At 40.1% G+C, this 21,699-nt stretch overlaps 1 protein-coding gene across 1 annotated transcript in view; it reads left to right on the forward strand.

The window, feature by feature from the left end:
* The window catches only part of TPTE2 (transmembrane phosphoinositide 3-phosphatase and tensin homolog 2), a 61,288-nt gene that overhangs the window by 9,860 nt on the left and 29,729 nt on the right, over window positions 1–21,699 (forward strand). Inside the window, exons 6-11 of the mRNA XM_006879608.1 lie at window positions 1,740–1,800; window positions 3,019–3,100; window positions 3,217–3,305; window positions 6,977–7,038; window positions 8,784–8,864; window positions 12,050–12,155. Coding sequence (XP_006879670.1) covers window positions 1,740–1,800; window positions 3,019–3,100; window positions 3,217–3,305; window positions 6,977–7,038; window positions 8,784–8,864; window positions 12,050–12,155 — 481 coding nt within the window. The remainder of the gene's footprint in view (window positions 1–1,739; window positions 1,801–3,018; window positions 3,101–3,216; window positions 3,306–6,976; window positions 7,039–8,783; window positions 8,865–12,049; window positions 12,156–21,699) is intronic.

The following is a 21,699-nucleotide window of genomic DNA, read 5'->3' on the forward strand; positions in this document are numbered from 1 at the left end:
AATCCTTGCCTTCAAGGAGCAGCCTGGTTTAACCCTCTCCAGGATGAATCTGTTTGTTTTCTTGGCAGTCCATGGTACATTCAATACTCTCCTCCAGCACCTCAGCTCAAAGGCATCAATTCTCCTTCTATCCTCCCTAGTCCCTCCACTCTACCCAGCATATGTCCCTCTCTAAAGACCTGTCTCTCCTTACAACATGTCCAAAGTATGTCAGACAAAGCCCCAGAATCCTTGCCTCCAAGGAGTAGCTTGGTTTAAATCCTCTCCAGGATGTATCTGTTTGTTTTCTTGGCAGCCCATGGTACATTCAATACTTTTCTCCAGCACCACAGTTCAAAGGCATCAATTCTATCCTCCCTAGTCATTGTTCAACTCTCTGATGCATAACATACCAGATAGTACCATGAATTAATCAGATGGAACAAATGGGTTTCAATCTAGTTTGCCATCTGATTTTCTTCTTCATGACCTTTGTTGTTGTTGTTGTTATGTGTCATGGAGCTGACTGCCACTCAGTGACTTTTATCAGTGTTTATTTAGGATCAAGGTTAATCAGAATAACCATGTACAGTTTGTAGGCTAGTTGAAAACCTGGGTTACACATGATATGGAATAAACATACTTTGATATTTCCTGAATCACTCCTCACAAAAAGCCTAAAAGTAACTCAAGTTTGTTGCTGTTGAGTCACAACCGACGGATAACTGACCCTCCAGCAGGAGGAGGAGATTGCCCGTGTTTCTCCCGTGGATTTGCTAGTGGATTCTGTTGCTGGAGAGGTGACTGTGCCTGTGGGTTGACACACAGCTCCCTGTAGACTAGGCAACCAGGTCTAATTGTGATGAGGTCACCTTTGAATGGGCAGCACAGCTCCCTGTCGACCACACCAGGAGTTCCCTTTTTGTTTGTAGGTGCTACCAGGCTGAGTATGACTCATAGCAACCCTATGATCTGACTGCTGTCCAATCTGGAGTTCCTTTGCTGTTGTATGTTTTTGTTAGGTGCTGTCTGAGTACAGCTCACAGCTACCTTATGAACAGCTGAGCTGAACCCTGCCTTATCCTGTGCCATCCCCATCATCTCTGACACACGAGGACCCCTTGCTGAAGTCACTGTGTCAGTCCATCTCATCTGGAGTATTCTTCTCTCTCTGACCCTCTACCTTTCCAAGCACGATATTCCTTTGCAAGGAATAGAGTCGCCTAGTCCAAAGTATGAAAGATGAAGCGTAGCCATCTTTGCCTCCAAGGAGCACTCTGGCAGCATTTTTCCCAAGGTATATATCTACTTGTTCTTCTGACAGTCCATGGGTTATTCAGTACTCTTCTCCAACACCGCAACTCAAAACTTCAATTATTCTGTCATCCTTAGTCATTGTCTCACTCTCTGATGTGTAACAAGTGATTGAGAAAACGGTGGCCTGAATCAGGTGCACCTTACTCTTCAACTGACATCATGCTCTACAGCATTTTTGAAAGGTCCTTGATAGGAGGCTTCCCCAGTACAATCCATCACCTGATTTCCTGATAGTTGGTACTAAGGGTATTTATTGTTGATCCAAGAGATTGAATCAATGACGGCTTCAGTCCTTTCTCCATTGATCATAATGCTGACTCTTGTTCCTAGAAGGTGCTAAGTGAGAGACATGAATTAAAGATAGTAACTATTTTACATTAATCCTAAGAAATTACTGCTCTTGGCGCCATGTGGATATATAAGATACATGTCTATCTTTTTAGGAAGTTGTACGATTCCTGGATACCAAACATCGAGACCATTATATGATCTACAATCTATGCAGTATGTACATAACTAGATACTTTGCTACTTCAAATAGAAAACAGATCACCATATATTAGAGGATTATTCTGTTTTACATCTCATTTAATCGTAAGAATTTAGTGGTATACCATTTGTTAGGCAAGCTTGGGCCAATACAGAAAGTATCCTGTAGGGAGAATGCTAAGAACCTGCCATGATCAAAGACACTCGAGTGAAATAATTTTAGGGACATTCTGCCTTAGTGGTGGTGGTCTGTGTCATCAAGTAACCTGTGACCCATCGTGACTCTATAGCTCTGAACCTTGTCTATCCTGAGCCACTCTCACTGTCTCTGAACCACCCACCCCCATTGCCCTGGTTACTGTGTCACTGCATCTCATCAAGGATCTTCTTCTCCTGCACTGTCCCTCTACCTTTACAAGAATGATGTCCTTCTCCAAGGACTGGTCCCTCCTGGCAACATGCCCAAAGTATGTGGGATGAAGCTTCAAAATCCTTAGATTTGGAAAATTTTTTTCTGGTTTTCCTACCAGATTGTGTTTTAAGTAAACAAAGACATCGAACATATGTACACTCTAACCAATTAGTATTTGATTATGAAAATAGGACTCTATATGGAAAAAACCACCCAGTAAAAACCAGAGTGGACCTCCATCTTACTTCTGTCTGTTCTCTCTTTCCTTCCTCCCTGCATGTTTTTAAAGAGATAGTTTGAGAAGATTGAGTGGACAAGTGTTTCGGACAACCACATTTGCTTCTGTTCATGGTTTCTAACCATCCAACAAGAAATAATAAGTAGTCTTCTAGGCAGTTCAAATAGGTCTGTTAAATAAGCTGAAATAAGTTGGGATTGTGGTTATAAAATTACTGGAGAAGAACAAGCACTGATATTCTAAGTTTTGAGACCCTTGCTTTCCTTTGGGGAACACGGCTGGCATAGTGTGTAGTGTATTACACCGGAAACCATGAGCTGCTTCATAAGAGAAAGATGGGAAATCTCTCATGAAGATTTACATCCTTGGAAACCCAGTGGAGGGTCACCATGGGGGGAATCGACTCAGCAGCCCAGGGTCTAGTTAGTTTGTTTTTACTTCATTTTAATGGCAAAAGAGCCATCAGAAATCTTTTGTCGTTTGATATGGTGTTTCTATTATAAAACGATAACTGGTTCATAATTTGATTCTTTACGGTGTTTCTCAGGTTCCAGAGTTAGAACTTTTATGTCATTTCTTTTAGGTGAAAGTGCTTATAATCCTGAGTGCTTTCATTCTAGAGTGCGTAGGATCATGATTGACGATCACAACGTGCCCACTCTGAGGTAAGTCGGAAGAGAAACTGGCCGTGAGTGAAGGACTAAATACATCGGGGTGGTCAGGGGATTCCCACCCCCCTCCATTATTTTAACTCAACTAAAAGTCTTCTCTTTTTCCTTAGTGAGATGGTGACATTTACAAAAGAAGTAGATGAATGGTTGGCTGAACATGATGAAAACATTGTGGTGATTCACTGCAAAGGGGGAAAAGGTAATACTATTTTTCTTTTTGTAAAGAAATGTGTCGGATGCCCTGAAGTGTATGAATAATGTACAGATTGATATTAGTTATCTGGTAACTCTTACTATCTGTTAACATTTTCAATATTATTCAAGGAAGGAAGAGAAATAGAGTAGAAAGGAGGAGGGTGAGAGGAATGGAAACGAGGAAAGAACTGAAGGAGAGGGTAAGCAGGTTATTAGGGAGCTCTGGTGGCCCTAGGAGCAGTAAGTTGTGCTGCAATCCTGAAATCTATTCCACCAGCTTCTCTGTGGGAGAGGGATGGGCAGTCTCCTTCTAGTCAATGAACTGCCTCTGAAAACCCACTTGAGGATTAGCAATGGGTCAGTTCTGACTCTATGGTATACAACAACAACAACACCATCATTAACTACTGTAATTTCTTCTTCTTTTTTTTAATTTGTCAGTTTATATCTGTCACAGTGTGTGGACTGCAAAACAGGTTTTCTATTGATTTCTAGGGCATAGTCAGCCCGCCTTTTTTAATGCAGTGGGATCGAGGATTAGCCTAGTATAAGTACTAGTTTCAAACCCACTAATTAATAGACAAGTTCTGTGTTTAGCTTCATAGGTTGAATAATCTGTATACGCTGGCCTTTTGCGGTACAGTGGCTGAATGTACAAGACAAAGGTTGGGCTTTATCATATCACCAGTATTTGGCTACTTTTGACGTTTGTAAAAGTGACACTTTACATGATTCAGTCTAAAATACTTTAATCCAAGTGATTGGCTTAACATTTTCTTTTTAATTAAAGCTAAATTTCTACTTGAAAACATTCATTGCAAATTTTATTTTTTTCCTCAGAAGGGAACTTGAATTATCTTGAGTTCTCATGTCTCTATTGATTTTTTTAAGCCTGTCTGTAGGACTGGTGTTCAGCCAGTATGTCCCAGTGAAACTTCTTCATTTAAGTGTATATTCACATTGCTGTTCTTGTTGGTTGATGCCTGCATCTAACTAGTTGTATGATGATATACAGAGTATTCTATTGTTGACTTATATAGCTTCTTTAAATAGCCTGGATGTTGATTTTTTTTGTTAGTTATGTTGTTGTTGTTATGTGCCACTGAGTTGCTTGCAACTCATAGCAACCCTATGTACAACAGCTCTGAACCCTGTTCTATCCTGTGCCAACCTTATTGTCTCTGACACACCTACGCCCATTACCACAGTTTCTGAGTCAATCCATCTCTTCAAAGGTCTTCCTCTCTTGCACTGTCCCTCCACCTTCCAAGTCCTCTCCAAGGACTGGTCCCTCCTTGAAACATTTTCAAAGTATGTCAGATGAAGCTTCTGAATCCTTACCTCCAAGGAGCATCTTGGTCTCACCCTCTCTTGGATGAATGTGTTTGTTCTCCTAGCAGTCCATAATATATTCAATACAGCACCACACCTCAAAGGCATCAATTCTCATTCTTTCATCCTTAGTCATTGTCCAGCTTTCTGATGCATAGCAAGTGACTGAGAAGACCATGGCCTCAATCAGACGCACCTTGGTTTCCAGACTGACATTGTTGCTCTTCAGTATTCTGGAGAGTTCCCTGACAGTAGATTTTTTTTCCCCAGTGCAATTCATCTTTTGATTTCCTGACTACTGGTGCCAAGAGTGTTGATTGTGGAACCGAGCAAACTGAAGCTGTTAACAATCTCAATCTCTTCACTCTCTTTCATGATGCTGCAAATTAGCCCAGTATTGAAAGTCTTTGTTTTCCTTATGCTGAGCTTCAATCCTTATTTGAGGCTGCAGTCCTTGACCTTCTGCAGCAAGCACTTCAGGTCTTCGTCAGTTTCAGCAAGCAAGGTCGTGTCATCTGCATAATGCAGGTTATCCTGATGCCACATTCCTCTTCATAGAGCCCAGGCTCTCGGATGATCTGTTCTACATATAAACGAAAAAGAAATGAAGATAGGACACATCCCTGGTGTACACCCTTTCCAGTTTTGAAACATGCAGTGTTTCCTTGCTCTGTTCTGATGCTCTTGGTCTAAGCATAGGTTTCATACAAGCACAATCAAGTGTTCTGGGATTCTCATATTCTTCTCAAGGTTAGCCACAATTTGTTGTGGTTCACACAGTCAAATGCCTTTACATAGTCAATGAAACACAGATATACAGTCCTCTGATACTCTCTGCTTGCATCCAAGATCCATCTAACATTAGCTATAATATCCCTAGTATCATGGCCTTTTCTAAACCCAGCCTGCACATCTGACAGTTTTCTATTGATGTGCTGTTCCAGTAATTTTTGGATAATTTTCAGCAGAATCTTGCTTGCATGTGATATTAATGATATTATTCAATAACTTCCACACTCTGTCAGGGCATCTTTGGGAACAAATATGGATCTTTTTCAGTCATTTGGCCAGGTGGCTTTTCTCCAGATTTCTTGGTACAACTGGATGAGGACATCCAGGGCAGTTGTCTATTTGTTGAAATATGTCAATTGGTATGCTGTTAATTCCTAGGGCCTAGTTTTTTGCCAATTCCTTCAGAGCACCTTGAACTTCTTCCTTTGTCACCACAGGCTCTTGCTCATATGTTGTTTTATTAAATTTTTCTGTGTCTGCCAATTCCTTTTTGTACAGTGACTCTGTATACTCTTTCCATCTTCTTTTAATGCTTCCTGGATCATTTAATATTCTGTCCAAAGCAACCTTACGTATTTTAACTCAAGACTTGAATTTGTTCTTCAGTTAGTAATATGTACTTGAATTAGCCAGTTGTCCTAAAATTCTCATTTATTTTCTATTGACATAATTCTTTCTCAATCATATATCAATTTTCCACAAATGTTTGGGACTGCATTAGAGTTCTCTAAAGTTTATTAGTGCAGTTTCTATATCTTTGCCTTTTAACTTGATAATTTCAGGATTACTTTGTCTCTCTTGGAACTTTTCTATACAGTTTTTAAATAATTTTGTCAAGCTCCACAATAAAATGCTTAGACTTTTTGTTGGAACTGACTAACTTGATAATAATTCATAGTTTTGTAATATTGAATTGTACTGGGGATATCTTTTTTTATTTGAATCATCTTATCTGCCTTTCAATAATAGCTCATGCTTCTTTTTATAATGATTTTGTTAGATTTGTTCATAGACAAATTGCTTCTTCAAATAGGATATTATTTCCTATTGCTTTTAAGTTAATTTCAAGTTTTACTAGTATAAATAATAAAATAATAATGTTTGAAATAGGGTGCTCTTGTGGCCTAATAGTAAGAAGCTGTGCTGCAATCCCAAAGGCATGTGGTTTGAATCCACCAGCTGCCTCAGAAAACCTGCCGGAGGGTGAGCTATGGCTTGGTTCTGACTACTTGACAATACACAACAACAACCTAAAATATGCATAGTTCTTGTACATGTGTCCTCATTTCTGTTAAGTATATGCCCTGGACTACAATTGCTATGTCTTAGGACAGAGATTCTTCAGTTTAATATATAATGCCATCTTTTCCAAAATGCTGTGTTTCCTAAAACATTTATATGAGATTTTTTCAAATTGAAAAAATTCACCAGCCTTTGAAATTGTCAGCCTTTCTAGATATTAGCTACCAGATAGATGTGTAGTGGTACCGTAGGGTTTTAAAAGACTAACTTTATCAATGATTCCTTGAACTGATTTCTTTCCTTTTCTAGGGAGAACTGGAACTATGATTTGTGCCTGCCTTATTGCTGGTGGAATATTTGCAACTGCAGAGGTAGACAATGTTTTACTATAGACTCCTCCTTATGCAGATTGACTTTGTTTGTTAAGACATTAAGTTGATTCTTAAAATAATGGCACTTCAGCGGACATTGCGCTTGGATGAGCAGCTGTTTGAAAACCTAGGTTGTAGAGGACAATATGGTTGCTGTCTTTTTTTATTTTTTATTTGTCATGCCCCTTGTTTCTTATACATACTTGGAGCAGACAAAATTATTTTCAGCTACTGTGTTTTACTGCCTGGGCTGATCTCAGTCAAAGCTCCAGGTTCCTCTGATGAAGAGATTGTTTCTAAGATGTTTGAAGAAGAAAAGAAAAAGCAAAAACAAAAACAAAAAACCTAGTGCTGATAACTTTAACTTGCACTAGTTGGGAGCCGACCAGGGTGCATCTCATTCAGGGTAAGATAGGAGGAGGCATCACCTCAAACACAAAATTGGAAGGAACTCCAGAAACCTCCACAGTCAAGATAAGTCACATGTTCATACAGTATTCTTGAAAAACAAAGATGGGGGGGAGGGGAATTCATAGTGAACACCAAAGCAGTATTTTTAAATAAAACCAAGATCTGAGTCAGACAGAATTAGAATGAGGCCAGTAAGGCCAAGATAATGTCAAGTTTGTCTGCAAGTTTGGGGGCAGAAAAGTCTCAATAATAAAGATGGTTTCTTCTCACCCTGGTCAGAGCAGGAAGAACCATGGATTTCAAATGTAGATGAGCCCATGCTGTCTGCCCAGACATTTAGAGAGGTTCCACGTCTAGAATGTGTTTTGATTATTAAAAAAAAAAAAATCAAGGAGAGACTTTGCTCTGAATTGGAAAGCAATACTTTTCATTTGCCTAGATTAGACCTTCTAAGGATATTCAAGCCTTTTGAAGAATTTGGCTAATTAATTTTGCTATTATGCATCTGAGGAGAGAGAATGGGCTGCTTATTTCTGAAAGCACTGTTTTCAGTCCTCGTTCTGCCATGGCCCTCAGGAGAGGTTAGCCCTTCCCATGCTCACACCCAGCAGTCTTATGCCTCACTCGGCAGATGGTCTGGGGGTGAGAGATCATGAGTTGGGCCCAGTGCCCAAGCCTCCTAATTTTACCATCATACTTTTTCTGTGTGACTTAAGACATAAAGGTTTGGAAACTCTGCTTTAGGACAGTGTTTTACAAGCTAAGAATTATGATCATCAGTGAATTGAAAAATCAGTATAGGGTTGCGATCACAATTTTTGGTGAATAGATTAGAATTGTTTTCTACAACTTTTCTTTCAGTTATATGTACAGCTGTGTGTACGTGTGTAGATCTGCTGTATTTATTAATGTGGATCATAGATTAAGATAGAAAGTGTTTTAACTCTTCTAATTAAGAGCCTAGGCTGAGAACCAAGCGACCTGTGTTCTTCATGTATAAGTTTCTGTGTCTTTATACGACAAATCCTTTGGGGTTTTTTTGGTCTCAATCTTCACATTTGTAGAAAAGGTAGAAAGAAGGACTGTGTGAGATATTCCTTAAGCTTTTTCCAACTCTTATGTTCTATGTGCTTTATGAATCTTTAAATTAGAGCAGGTTGTAAAGTAACTTTGTTTTAAAGTTATTACTATTATAATTTTTATTTTGGGTCAACTCTGCCTGAAGAACACATACTCAAGAAATAGTGTGCCCTTCAGAACTTTACGAATGCCTTACATAGGAAAGGAAAGAGTGGACAAGAACCCATGAATGGATTTCCCCCCCTTTTCTATAGGAAAGCCTTAATTATTTTGGAGAACGCAGAACAGATAAAACTACTAGTTCTAAATTTCAGGGAGTAGAGACACCTTCCCAGGTAAGTTTTCATTTCAGATGGGAGGGATAATTCCTTGGGGGAATGGGCTAGGAGTGTCATTTATGATTTTATTTCACTTCAGACTCTTCTCCCTTGGTGATCAGGGGGCAGCAGCTTGAGCCCTGGTGATGGCCAAGGAGGTTTGATCCCTCCCTGAGCCTGATACCTGCACCTGGTTTGAGAGGACTGGGCTCTGCCCACACTGGGAGCACTCAGTATCCCATTTCCTATTGGTTATTTTGTCCAGGGTCCCTGAATCGACAATCTTCCTGAAGTGGAAAAGTGAAAGCCATATATTCCAGACCCCTGGAGATTTTATAGTCAGCAATCTCTTCTTTCCCTGTAGAGAGGAAACAAATTTGCCATAACTCTCTGCTGGGTCGATTCAACTTGCTGAAGAATATTCAAAAAAGGAAGGAAGGAGAAAATTAGGATTTTCAAGAATTTTTGTTTTTAAATTTAAATTTTAAAATTTTAGTAGGATACAACAAAGTTCACATATTTCACTTGATATGTTTCTTAAGATTCTTACTGTAAAAATTATAAGATGCCACCTCTAGCTTTTTTTATATATCTTATGATTTGTTTATTAAAGAGACCAGAACAGGAGGTGAGGGTGACCTTCCCCTGGCATCCGTTACCCCACTGATCACCAAGGTTGCTTTGGCTGATCTGACTGGCTAGGCGGTGTCTCCTTCCTCCCTCACAGCTCTGTGCATGTCCCTCTCAAAGCTGTGTGCTTGGTTGAAGAGGACGACCTTTCCCAATGGAAGGAGCTCCGTCCTTCATTCAAGGGTGTACAAGTAGCTGCTCTCTCCTGCTAGAACCTCCAAGCAAGCTCTCACAAAGCCAGGACATTTGCCCCATAGGGGTCATAACATTCTAGACCACATTACAAACCATGCTAAGGGGTTTGGGTTCATTAGTTCATTTTATACTCTCAACAACCCTATCATTAGGCACTATTGGTATTCTTGTTGGTATTCTTGAGGTTCAGAGAAATTAACTTTTTTAATCAAGAGCTCAAATGGAAATTGTCATACTTAGCCATGATGGGAATTGAGAAAGAAGTGAATCTTTGACCTTATTTGCAGGCCACTTTTAACTGTAATTATAATTTAGAGGATATTCTCAGTGGTGCAGCACTGGTCTGTCAGTTTGCTCTACTGAGGTAACCTGCAGTGTCTGTGATGCTGAACTCTTTTCCATTGGGGTGCTGAATGCCATAATGGTTTCCCATGGTGAACAGTGTTTGGTGAAGCTCCAAGATTAAGACATGTTTGTAAGCAGAAGTGGCATCCACTTCCTAAACAACATGCTTCTGGGAACTCTATGAACTTTGAGAAACGACGATAGTCATTGAAAGACTTTAGGTCTTTTTGTTCATAGGGTCATTATGAGTTGTGCTCGACTTGACAGCAATCAACAACAACTAACTGCTTTATGTTTGGAACAAAGGAACACGTTAGTCACTATACTTCTTCACTACAGCTAAGCAAAAAAAGCACCCAAGGAGATGGATTAACACAGTGATCACAGCACTGGACTTAGTGTCAGAGATGTTGATGGCACAGGATAGGACAGGGTTCAGGTCTAATGCATAGGGTCACTATGAATTGTATTTGATGCAGTGGCAGGCATCAGCCATAGGCTGACAGTAACAAAAACACTTCCTGAAGCCCGGCTCTCAGTGTGCCTTCTCCATTCTAAAAAACATAATGGCCCCACTGCCAATGTAGATAAATCCAGATGTTTTCATCTGGCAGTCAAGATCTTCTACAATTTTATTTGCCCAGCTTTTCTTCCACTATTTGTAATTCTATATCCCTCACTTTAATCTGAACAGACTTGTACTGTTCCCCTGAGCCTGTCAACGGTTCATACGCCCTGCGCATGTTGGCTCCTTTCCCCAGAATCTCCTTCCTTTCCCATTCTGAAGGAGTTTCGTACTTTCCAGTGCTTATAGCCCTTTATATTTCTCTTAGGGACTTAAATCACTTTACATTATTATTTAACTGTTCAAAGTCACAACTTGATATCTTCTATATCCCCTTGGAGGGCAGGAACAATAACTTACCCATCTTTTTACCTTTTTGTATTCCAAAGTACCCAGTTTGGTACCTTATTTGTGGAAAATACTCAATATAATTTAGTGGTATTTTTATAAGCCATTGCTGTTTACGCTGTAGGAGAATAAAAAGTGAGGTCAAAAGCAGCGTGAGGACTGTGGTGGGGTTACAACTTTACTAGGAGGTGAAGAATCTAGTTCTAGAAGTCAAGGGAATGTTAGATGTTGTTGTTACGTGCCGTCGAGTCACCTGCAACTCATAGCAACCCTATGTACAACAGCCCTAAACCCTGGTCTATCCCGTGCCAATCTTATTGTCTCCAACATGCCTATCCCCACTACCCCAGTCACTGAGTCAATTCATCGCATCGAGGGTCTTCCTCTCCTAAACTGTCCCTCCACCCTTCCAAGCATGACGTCCCTCTCCAAGGACTGGTCCCTCCTTGTAACATGTCCAAAGTATGTCAGACGGAGCTTCAGAGTCCTTGCCTCCAAAGAGCAGCCTGGCTTCACCCTCTCCAGGATGAACTTGTTTGTTCTCCTAGCAGTCCATGGTACATCATTCCTTCTATTCTTCTTCTAAGGTCACGTATCATTTAACTTTCAACCCAGACAGGCACCTCCTTCTGACTCACCGGGTCAGTAATGCAAGGTTCAGCCTCAGCCTTGAGAACCTTGTTTAGGTCTCACTGCTGAGGTGCCTCTGTGTGAGGCTGTAATTCTCAGATAAACTCACTTTCTGATCCGCATTGGAGACCACATGCCATCCAATGAGAAGCCTGTCTAATGAATGGACCTTTCCAAATAGAAGCAGAGCAGTTAAAATTACCAACACTTCCCAATGAGATAGGAAGAATCTGAGAATTTTAAAATCCAATTGATTCAGTATAGGGAGCTCTGGTGGCCTAGTGGTAATAAGCTGCACTGTAATCCCAAAGGCACTAGGTTTGAACCCACCAGCTGCTCCGCAGGAGAAGGACGGGCAGTCTCCTCCCTTGCGATTTACTACCTCTGCAAATCCATTGGAGGGTCAGCTATGAGTTGGTAAGTAAATTAAAAGAAACTCAAACAGTAGACTTCATCTCCACTTATATTGAGACTTCTATTATTTTTTCAGAGTAGATATGTTGAATATTTTGCCCAAGTGAAAAATAACTACAATTGGAATCTCCCTCCAAGCAAAGACCTCTATATAAAAAAAATTGTTATTCATTCAATTCATGGTAAGTACTTTAGGTATAATTGAAGAATTATTTGAAGAGAAAGTTTTCATAGCTGCATACATTGACAATTGTAACTTATAACTGTGTTTTTACGTGTCCTCTCTTATTAACTCCCCACGCTCCTGGAATTACCCACTTGTTCAACAATCCCATGACCGTATTGTCATCTCATAGACTTCCTTAGTTGTCGTCCTTTCCCAGGTCTTGCTGTATCTTTATAGACAGCACCAATCTGCCGCTCTAGTCCCTCTCTTCCTTTTCTCCTTGCTCTCTGGGCCTCCTGCACAGTGGACTTTCCAGGGTGGAACCTCTGATACAGGAGAAGATAAGGGCCTGTGCCCCCTCAGGGCACCTACTTTCTCACACTAACCTCTAGTTCAGGTCCAGTGCATTCTCTCAGTGGCCTCTGAGAGACCCCTTTAGACTTACTTCGTCCACTCATTCCTCCGCTCACAACTCTCTCTCCCCAAGATCTCAATCCAGGTATGGTAACTAGAAATCAGAACAGCGAATGAGTTTCACTTTATGTGTCAACCACTAGTTCTTTTTACAAGTATCCCTTTAGGACCAGGTTTGGGAAGGACCTATGCTGGTGTTTCCCTGTTCTCAGAGGGGCCCCAGGTAGTAAGCAGAGGACACGCGTGAGCTCCTAGGTAAGAAACTGTCCATAGTACTCTGGGTACACAGGCCAACATTTAAGCCCACCATGGTCTGCATTTAAGGCCAGCATTAAGCCCACTGTGGTCTGCATTTAAGGGGCAGCATTTAAGCCCACCATGGTCTGCATTTAAGGCCAGCATTAAGCCCACTGTGGTCTGCATTTAAGGGGCAGCATTTAAGCCTGCCTTGGTCTGCCTATCTCAGTCTGTGTGAAAATGAAAAGGGTTGAGAGAAAAACAGGCTCATTCACAGGAGGCCTTTCCGTGCCCTGCACTGTTAGCAGTTGTTACCAATAGTCAGAATACTTATAAACATCAAATGAATGAGTAATTTGCCTGCGTCAGGAATGTAAGGGTGGCATCATCTAGGGTGGCATCACAGTTGATCAGATGCATCATCTCTTTCTGAGACTTAAGGAAAAGAGAAAAAGTAAAAAAAAAAAGGCAGGGGTAGTTAGAGGCACCAGCCTGCAAGCTCATCTTCCTGCTTCCTTGTCACCTAACTGGCTTCCTGCATACGTCAGCACCCTCAAGAATTAGTGACACTCAGAATGTCTCCATATGTAAGTGGTAGGTGCCCATTCTCATTGCCAGAGGTGCAGTGAGGGGGAAATGCTTCTGAATCTCAGTAAAACTCTGTGCCTCACGTCTAACAGTGAGATTAGGGTGAGAGGAAATGCTGAGTGTGTGCAGGGTGAGGCCAAGAACTTGTGCTGACAGAAAACTTACACACATTGTTGTTGTTTTTCATATGAGTGACTTAAGTCTAAATTTAAGTGAGCATTTGTGTGAACATAGTTGATATTAGAAGCCTATAACATCCATAGGAAAACTATCTTGCCCTGTTCTCCTGCATAAATTAGCAATTGCATCCTGCTTTAGATTAAGTCTTCCCAGACTTTGGTTTCAAATTCAGAGTTTATATTTTGATTAATAGCTAAAAACCTTCGAGCATTTAGCACTCTGTCTATTACTTGGAATATTATAATGTGTGAGAGTCTTCATCATTCACCTACTTTTCACCCAAGTAAACTTTGGTAAAAAGTATGGTGAGCACTTGAGAGGCAAATTTTTATGCAACTGGGTTGGCCAAATTATTGTGCAATGATAATGTTGTTGTTGATTGCCTTCAAGTCGAGCGGGACTCACAGCGACCCTATGAACAAAAGGCCTGAAGCCCCTCTACAGCTATCGACATTTGACCAAGTTCATAGAGTTTCCGGAGGCATGTTATTTAGGAAGTGGAAGCCACTCCTGCTTCCAAATGTAATAATAAATTAATAATTATTTTACTAATAAGCCACTTTGTCTTATTCAAAGTGGCAATACCAATCCATTCCAGCTCACAAATGCGTAGGATATCTATCTTTATGCACTCCACTTCACTTTTGACAACTTCCACTTGTCCTAGATTAGTATTTTGAATGTGTCAGTTATTAACAGATTTTTATAGCCATTTCTCTCATTTTGGGTTGTTCCACATCAGCAAAAGAATGTACTTAATTGACTGAAGGGTTCACTCCATCCATTTCACTAACATAGACACTACTTTGAGGAGGTAATACTTCAGTTGTTTGTTGGGTTGTTTTTTTTTTTAATCCAGTTTTATTTTTACTTCCTTCTAATCTGTGGGTGTCATCTTTTTTTTTCTGTTTGGGGATTTTCTGGTGTCATCTTTTACTAGCACTATATCAACCAATCTTCTACTGCTATTCATAGACTTTTCGGTGACCCATTTTTATTATACAGAGATGAAAATGATGCCAGAGATCACATGATAGAATTCTAAATGAAGAGGTGGGGTGGGAATTCAAACAAATATTCTTTTGTACATAAAATACACAGATATCTTAAAACATGGGAACCCATGAAGATTGTAATGAGTTGGAATCGTCTCAAGTTCATTGGGACAGATAAGCAGTAATAGTTTAATAACTCCAAAAATAACATATAAAAATAATTTTATTGGTTAAGCTAAAAAGAAATGTATTAGTGTTAAAGATAAGAGAGAAAACAAAGCAACATATTTCTTGGAAAAGGAAGTCCTATGTTATGTTCTGGTGGCATCATGGGTAAAGAGTTGAGCTGTAAACCCAAAGGCAGAAAATTTGGATCTACCAGGTTTTCTGTAGGAGAAAGATGAACAGTCTCCTCCTATGTGGTTTACAGAGTTTGAAAACCTGCTGGAGGGTCAGCTATGAGTTCATTTCAACTTGCTAGCACATTACACCCCGACTACCAACAACATGTTACACAGACTGACAGTGACCAAGGAAGAACTCCAGATCCAGTTATCCATAGTGTCTTCATGGGTCAACGATTTCAGATGCGGCTTGCCAGCCCTGGTTCTTAGTCTGTCCTAATGTGGAAGCCCCATTGAAACCTGTCTGCCATGGGTGATCCTGCTAGAATTTGAAATACGAGAGATGCATAGCTTCCTGTGTCACAGCAACACTCAAGCCACAGCAGTACATCAAACTGACAGCATTGGTGGGATTTCAAACATAAGCTAAAGAACATCAGAGTCGGTTTTGTTAGCAGTTACTGCCTCTGGATCAAACCATGAACTCTCATTAGCAAACTTTTATAAAATTATCTAAAAAAGAATGTAACATTGTGGTTTTTGATAATTTTAATGTTACATGTAAGTACTGGGGACCAGGGAGAAATCTTAGTGTCCTAACCCCTAGAATGCACAAAGTATGAATATAGGAAGACTAGCATTTGCACAGCCAAACCAAAGGCATGTGATTCAAATCCACCAGCTGCTCCATGGGGAAAAAAATGGGCACTCTCCTCCTGTGCGATTTAATGTCTCTGAAAACCTGCTGGAAGGGTCAGCAACGGGTCAGTTCTGACTCGATGGTACTGATCAACAAAAAGAAGTTGTCAAAAAGGAAACAGAATGCAATAGAGAACGATCTAAGCATTAGTGAGATGAAATGGACGGACATTGGCTACTCTAGATCAGTTAATCACATGATCGACTATGCCAGGAATAAAAAATGGAGGAAGAATGGTATTGCATGCATAGTTAAAAAGACAATTTCAAGTTCTATCTAGAAGTACAATGTTGTGAGTACTATCCATATAGTATGGGTACTATCCATACGCATGCAAGGACTATTTGTTAATACAATTATTATTCAAATATGTACACCAATAGCTAAAGCCAAAGAAGAGGAAATTGAGGCTTTTTGCCAAATTTTGCAGTCCAAAATTAACCAAATGTGCAATCAAGATGCATTAATAATAATTAGTGAGCGGGATGCAAAAGGTGAGAACAATGAAGAAGGAATGGTAGTCGGAAAGTATGGACTTGGTGAAAGGAATGAGGCCAGAAATCAAATGATCTGATTTTCAGATGATCATCCATGGGGGAGCTAAAGACAATTACAAGACAGAGTAGAAAGAAAACCAAATGGATGTCAGAAGAGACTCTGAAAATTACACTAGACCGTTGAGAAGCCAAAACACAGGGAAGAAATACTGAAGTACTAGAGCTGAACAGAAGATTTCAAAGGGCAGCTTGAGAAAACACAGTATTAAAACACAGTGTGCAGAGATCTGGAGTTGGGAAGTAAAAAAGGGAAGAGCACACTTGGAATTTGTCAAGCTAAAAGAACTAAAAAACAAATTCAGGCCTCGAGTTGCAATACTGAAAGATGCTATTGGCAGCATCTCAACTGATCCAGGAAGTACCAAAGATGGAGAGAATATGCAGAACACAGATTCACTGTACCAGAAATAATTGGTTGATACTGAACTATATCAGGAAGATTTATAGATACATATATTGTCAAGTATAATTAAGGGTCCTGACTGAAAACAGAGAATACTAGAAGAAGGTCTATTTGTGCTTTACTGACTATGCAAAGACATTTGACTGTATGGCTCATAACAAATTATGAGTAACATCAAGAAGAATGGGCATTCAGAACACTTAATTGTGCTCATGCAATATCTAGATCAAGAAGCTGTTGTATGAACAGAGCAAGGGAACACTACATGGTTTAAAATGGGAAAGGTATGCATCAAGGTTGTATCTTTTCTTCAGACCTGTTCAATCTGTATCATTCAAGAAGCTGGACTCTGTGAAGAAGAATGTGGCATCAGGAGCAGAGGAAGACTCATCAACAACCTTCATTATGCAGATGACATAACCTTGCTTGCTAAAACTGTGGAGAACATGAAGCACTTTCTGCAGAAAATCAAAGACTACAGCTTTCAATATGGATTACATCTTAGCATCAAGAAAACAAAAATCCTCATCACTGGGCCAATAGGACACATCATGATAGATGGAGAAAAATTGTAATTGCCAACCATCTCCCTTGGATCAACAGTCAGTACATTTGGTACCAGCAGACAGGAGACCAGGAAGTGTATTGCATTGGGCTAGTCATGGACCTCTTAAAGTATGAGAAGCAATAATGTCAGTTAAAAGACTAAGGTGTGCCTTTTCCAGTCCATGATCTTTTCCATCACTTGCTATGTATCTGAGAGCTGGACAGTGAATAAGGATGACAGGATTAGAATTGATGCCTTTGAATAGTGATATTGGGAAAGTTCTGAATATGATTCTGAAGCCTCGTCTGACATACTAGTAGTGCAACTCTTTACCGACTGTGCCACCCAAACTCCCTTTTAGTATACCATACAGAAGTAAACGTGGATTTGGGACAGCTGGAGATTGGGGGGGATCAGTATATGTTGGGCTGTTGGCTGAAAGGTTAGTGAATACTCCAAAGAAAAAGAGGAGTAATCTCCCATAAAGATTTACCACGTCAGAAAGCCAATATGGGCTGCCATGAGATGGAATTGACATCAGTGGATTCTTGTCTTGAAAGCCCTCACATCCTACACAAATCTCCATCACCCATTTCTTGATTTCCTTAGAGACAGTTTCCTTAAAGTGTTGCAGAGGCTGGTAGAGGGTTTTATCAGACTTTTGTCCAAAATGTTTTTACCTTTTTTCAGTGGACACTGGAATACTCTTAGTGTAGGGCTAAGAAGTGTCAATTTGGATTGTATTTGCATCTGCCAATAAAACCCAGCTGACTTTTGTGAAAGTTACACTCAGAGAGTTTGGGGAACTGAAAAGAATGCATTAGCAAAAGAAGATAGAGAAGATGTCCTTGAGTTACGTAAGCTTACGGCATGGAGGAAACGCGTTCAGGAGGAAACACCTAGTTGTCTTCCTCCTTAATTTCTCAGGGAGTTCTAGAAACATTTCTTCATTGTAGAGTCTGTTACAATTCTATTTTGATTAAAAATTCTTTCTAATTAAATCCACTGGAGTATCTTTACAAAGAATAAAAGAGTGTATATCTGTAATGGAAGCAATGGAACTAGCGATAAGCTAGAGATGTGTTAAGTTTGTTCTTGGATTTGTTATCCCACAGCTGTAGACGTTTTTGTACTTCAAGGTTGAGGGTTTCACGAAAATAGGGACTTAAAGTGGAAACAGTGGCACCTGTGTCAATTAAGGACTCTATAATTCTCTCCATCAATCTGCATAGTAATTTGAGTGTATTAGGAAAGTCCCTCTGTGTTCTCTTGAGGCCTTTCGTTCAGTTTCAAATCTAAGAGTTCAGGGTAGCTCTATTTTAGAACTTGGGTCAGTTCTTCCTAAAAAACAGAGGCTTTTTTTCGATAAAGCCATGCTGTAGGAGCACAGCTCATCTGTATTTCGTCTCCCCACTAACGGGCCTCCTGTAAAGCTTGGACGTGGAGCTATTTTAACTGCAGAGCTGTGATTTGGTTTGCCCCATCTGCGCAGCTACCACAGCCTTGGTGGTAGCTGCTTCCTTAATCGCTAAGGTCTGAGCTAATTTATGGGCTAACACCATAGCCTCGTTGCTAGGGGTAGTTTTCCAAGTTAGGCTTTCCTGTTACACTGAGCTCAAGGGTTCTGGGTGAAGTCCAGAAATAAATGCCAGGCGTAAAATCTGAAACACCTGGTTCTTCAGAGTTCATTCCTAAATTCTATAATCTATTTTGGCCATCATAACCAGTTCTACCTTCCTTTTCAGTCCAACAATAACTTTTTATCCAGACTGCTACTTAAGGTCATGCTGTAGCTTTTTGTTTGCCTGTAAGTTACTCTAAGCTTTTGGTCAGGAGTCCTGCTGGGATCTAAAGCAAGATGAGCCTTGCCTTCCTTCCACTGAGCGTGTTCTAGCCATATTTGTACATCTCCTGGAGTAGCTAGCAAGCGAACTAATTGGTTTAACGCAGGTAATTCAGAATGGCATGCATCGGTGAGGATCTTGAATTCACTACTGTAGTTATAAAGACCCTTCCATACTTTCAGGAATTCTTTAGCAATATTATATGACTCGGTGAGACCAGGGACCAAATGCCATGCAATTAGTTTCTCTAGGATTTTATCCACTTCTAGCGTCTAACCCTTGTTAGAGTTTAGCACATTTTGAAAGTTATGTCTAGCAGGAATTCCTCTTTTCTTTCAGAATCAATAGGGTGGGAGGAGAGTTTGAGCAAATATTTTGAGGATAATAAAATGGTAAGGATTGGTAAAGAGAAATGACTGGAGGGCCAATGAAGAAAAGGGAGGAAGGAAGCAATAGCTGCTACAGTAGCTGTAGAGTGAAGTAAATCAGCTCTCCCATTAAGCATAAAGCTTACTGTGGAGAAATTAATAGAGCCCTGATACTGAAATGATATGCTTAGCTGGCTTTTTAAGATACTGTGTCTAGCAGAGAGGTTAGCTTTTCTCCTCAGCGTTTCTTTGAAGCTTAAAAGAGCTTAAAAATGTCAAAAAGAAAATGCTCTCTGTTGGGCCTTTTAAAATGTGCTTCTAATTTCCTACAGAAAAAAAGTTAAGTTTACCTAGGCACAAGCTTCTCTATTTCCAGCAATGAAAATCTAGACTTGTTGGTAATTGCGTGTCTTCTTTCCCAGTATAAAGCAGCAACGGGCCCACAACACTTATACATGTAAGCCGCTGGAGTACCCAAGGGAGATCTAGCCTGATTTTTAGACTTTGCATCCTCCCGTTTACTGGGTAACAATATGTGTTTCCTAATGCATGATTGGCTTGTGCTTTCCTTTAATTATTGCTCTTAATGAGACAGAAAAGATCAAGTTCAGCTGTACTGATCATATTGGCCACCAGATGTCAGGACAGTCAAACCTAATGTAGCTTGGCAACTGCACAGCTGGCTGAAAACAGAGAAAAATGAATCTTCAGTACATCCTAACAATGAATAACTTTAAAAAAAATAGGGCCATCAAACGAAGCAATATAGAGGTCTGGAGATTTCTAGAAGAGTCATCTCAGATGACTCTGAAATCCAGCGAGGTGGTTAGAGCACATCAAGTCCTTTGCTCAGTATGGTTAGTTAAGCACCAGGTACATACAGTGCAGCCAGTAATGAGATGCCTTTGAATTCTTCCCAACTTCACAATAATACCCCAGAGTGAAAACTCACAGTACAAAAAAGGAAAATGAAGAGGTTTAAGGAAAGTCTGGAGATGATGCATAACAGGAAAAAATACTAAATTCACAAGGAGAAAATGAATACAGAAAAAGATGTATCCTTACATTGCTGGGGGAGGGGGGAAGTTGCAGAATTCATAATTGACTGAAATATTATCAGGGGATTAAACGTAGAATATCTAGAAGCAAGGATTTGGCAGAGATAGGTGAATAACACATAGGTGGGCTTGCATGATTGGTGTGTGTCAATCCATTTATAACAGAACAGTCCCTCGACTGACAAGTCCAACCTTTCCAGTAACCTGTTAGAAAAATAGTTCCTCGATTACATTTGTTTCTTGAAGGTCTACTGTAAATATACAATGATAATGCTGGATTTTAAGACCCTTTAGGTACAAGCTATTAATGCATCATGTTTGTTTGACTGTAATGAAAACAAGAAAACTCTGGTGGCATAGTCTCTAGTGAGTTGTGCTGCTAATCTTAAAAGAACTGTTTCTGGCAGTTCAAATCCTCTTGCAGATCCACAGAAGAAATTCTCCTCTCTTGTGATTTATAGCCTCAGCCCAATGGAGGGTCCCTATGAGTTGGAACCAAATACACAGCAGCGAATTCAGTTTGAGTATACCAAAAAAAAAGACGCTTTGGGGATAGATTGTAATACTCTCCACCTGCCAGAACTCAGAGTAAAATAGTACTATCTTTAAAGCAAGATTAAAGGAGCTGTTATTTGAAAGGGCAGCTTTTAAAAAAAATCCAAGATGTATTCTAGACTCATGTTCAGATGAAAATAGGAGTCAAGTCTCTCCTAGACTACACTATTACCCACAACATCATGATGCTTGGAAAGGTGGAGAGAAAGTGCAGAAGAGGAAGGCTCTGGATGAGATAGGTTGACAGAGTAACTTGAGTAATGGGAGTAAATGTTTTTGAGACTGTGATATTGGCTCCGCACAGGGCAGAATTCAGGTATTGTGCATATAGGCTCACTATGAGTCATCGTCGACTCAATGGCACATAACAACAGCGGTTACACACACAAGGAAGCTCTGGTGGTGTAGTCGAGAGTATTTTGCTGCTTATCCAAATGTGGTCTATATCCACCAGCAGCTCCTCAAGGAAGATGAGCAATCTCCTCCTGTGTCATTTAATGTAATATTTTGTTTGTCCTCCATTGGAAACCCAATAAGGAGTCAGTTATAAGTCAGGTCCAACTCAGTTGCAATGAGTTTGATGAGTATTTACACACACACCAAGTGCTTCTGATTTTAGATTCTCATTCAAAATAACAGTATCTATCAAGATTGGTGGACGATTTATCAACAACCTGCATTATGCGGATGACACAACCCTGCTTGCTGAAACTGAAGAGGACCTGAAGCGCCTGCTGCAGAGTGTCAAGGACTGCAGCCTACAATATGGA

Source organism: Elephantulus edwardii, unplaced genomic scaffold, assembly GCF_000299155.1.
Source record: "Elephantulus edwardii isolate Elephantulus edwardi_28Jun2011 unplaced genomic scaffold, EleEdw1.0 scaffold00004, whole genome shotgun sequence".
NCBI lineage: Eukaryota > Metazoa > Chordata > Mammalia > Macroscelidea > Macroscelididae > Elephantulus > Elephantulus edwardii.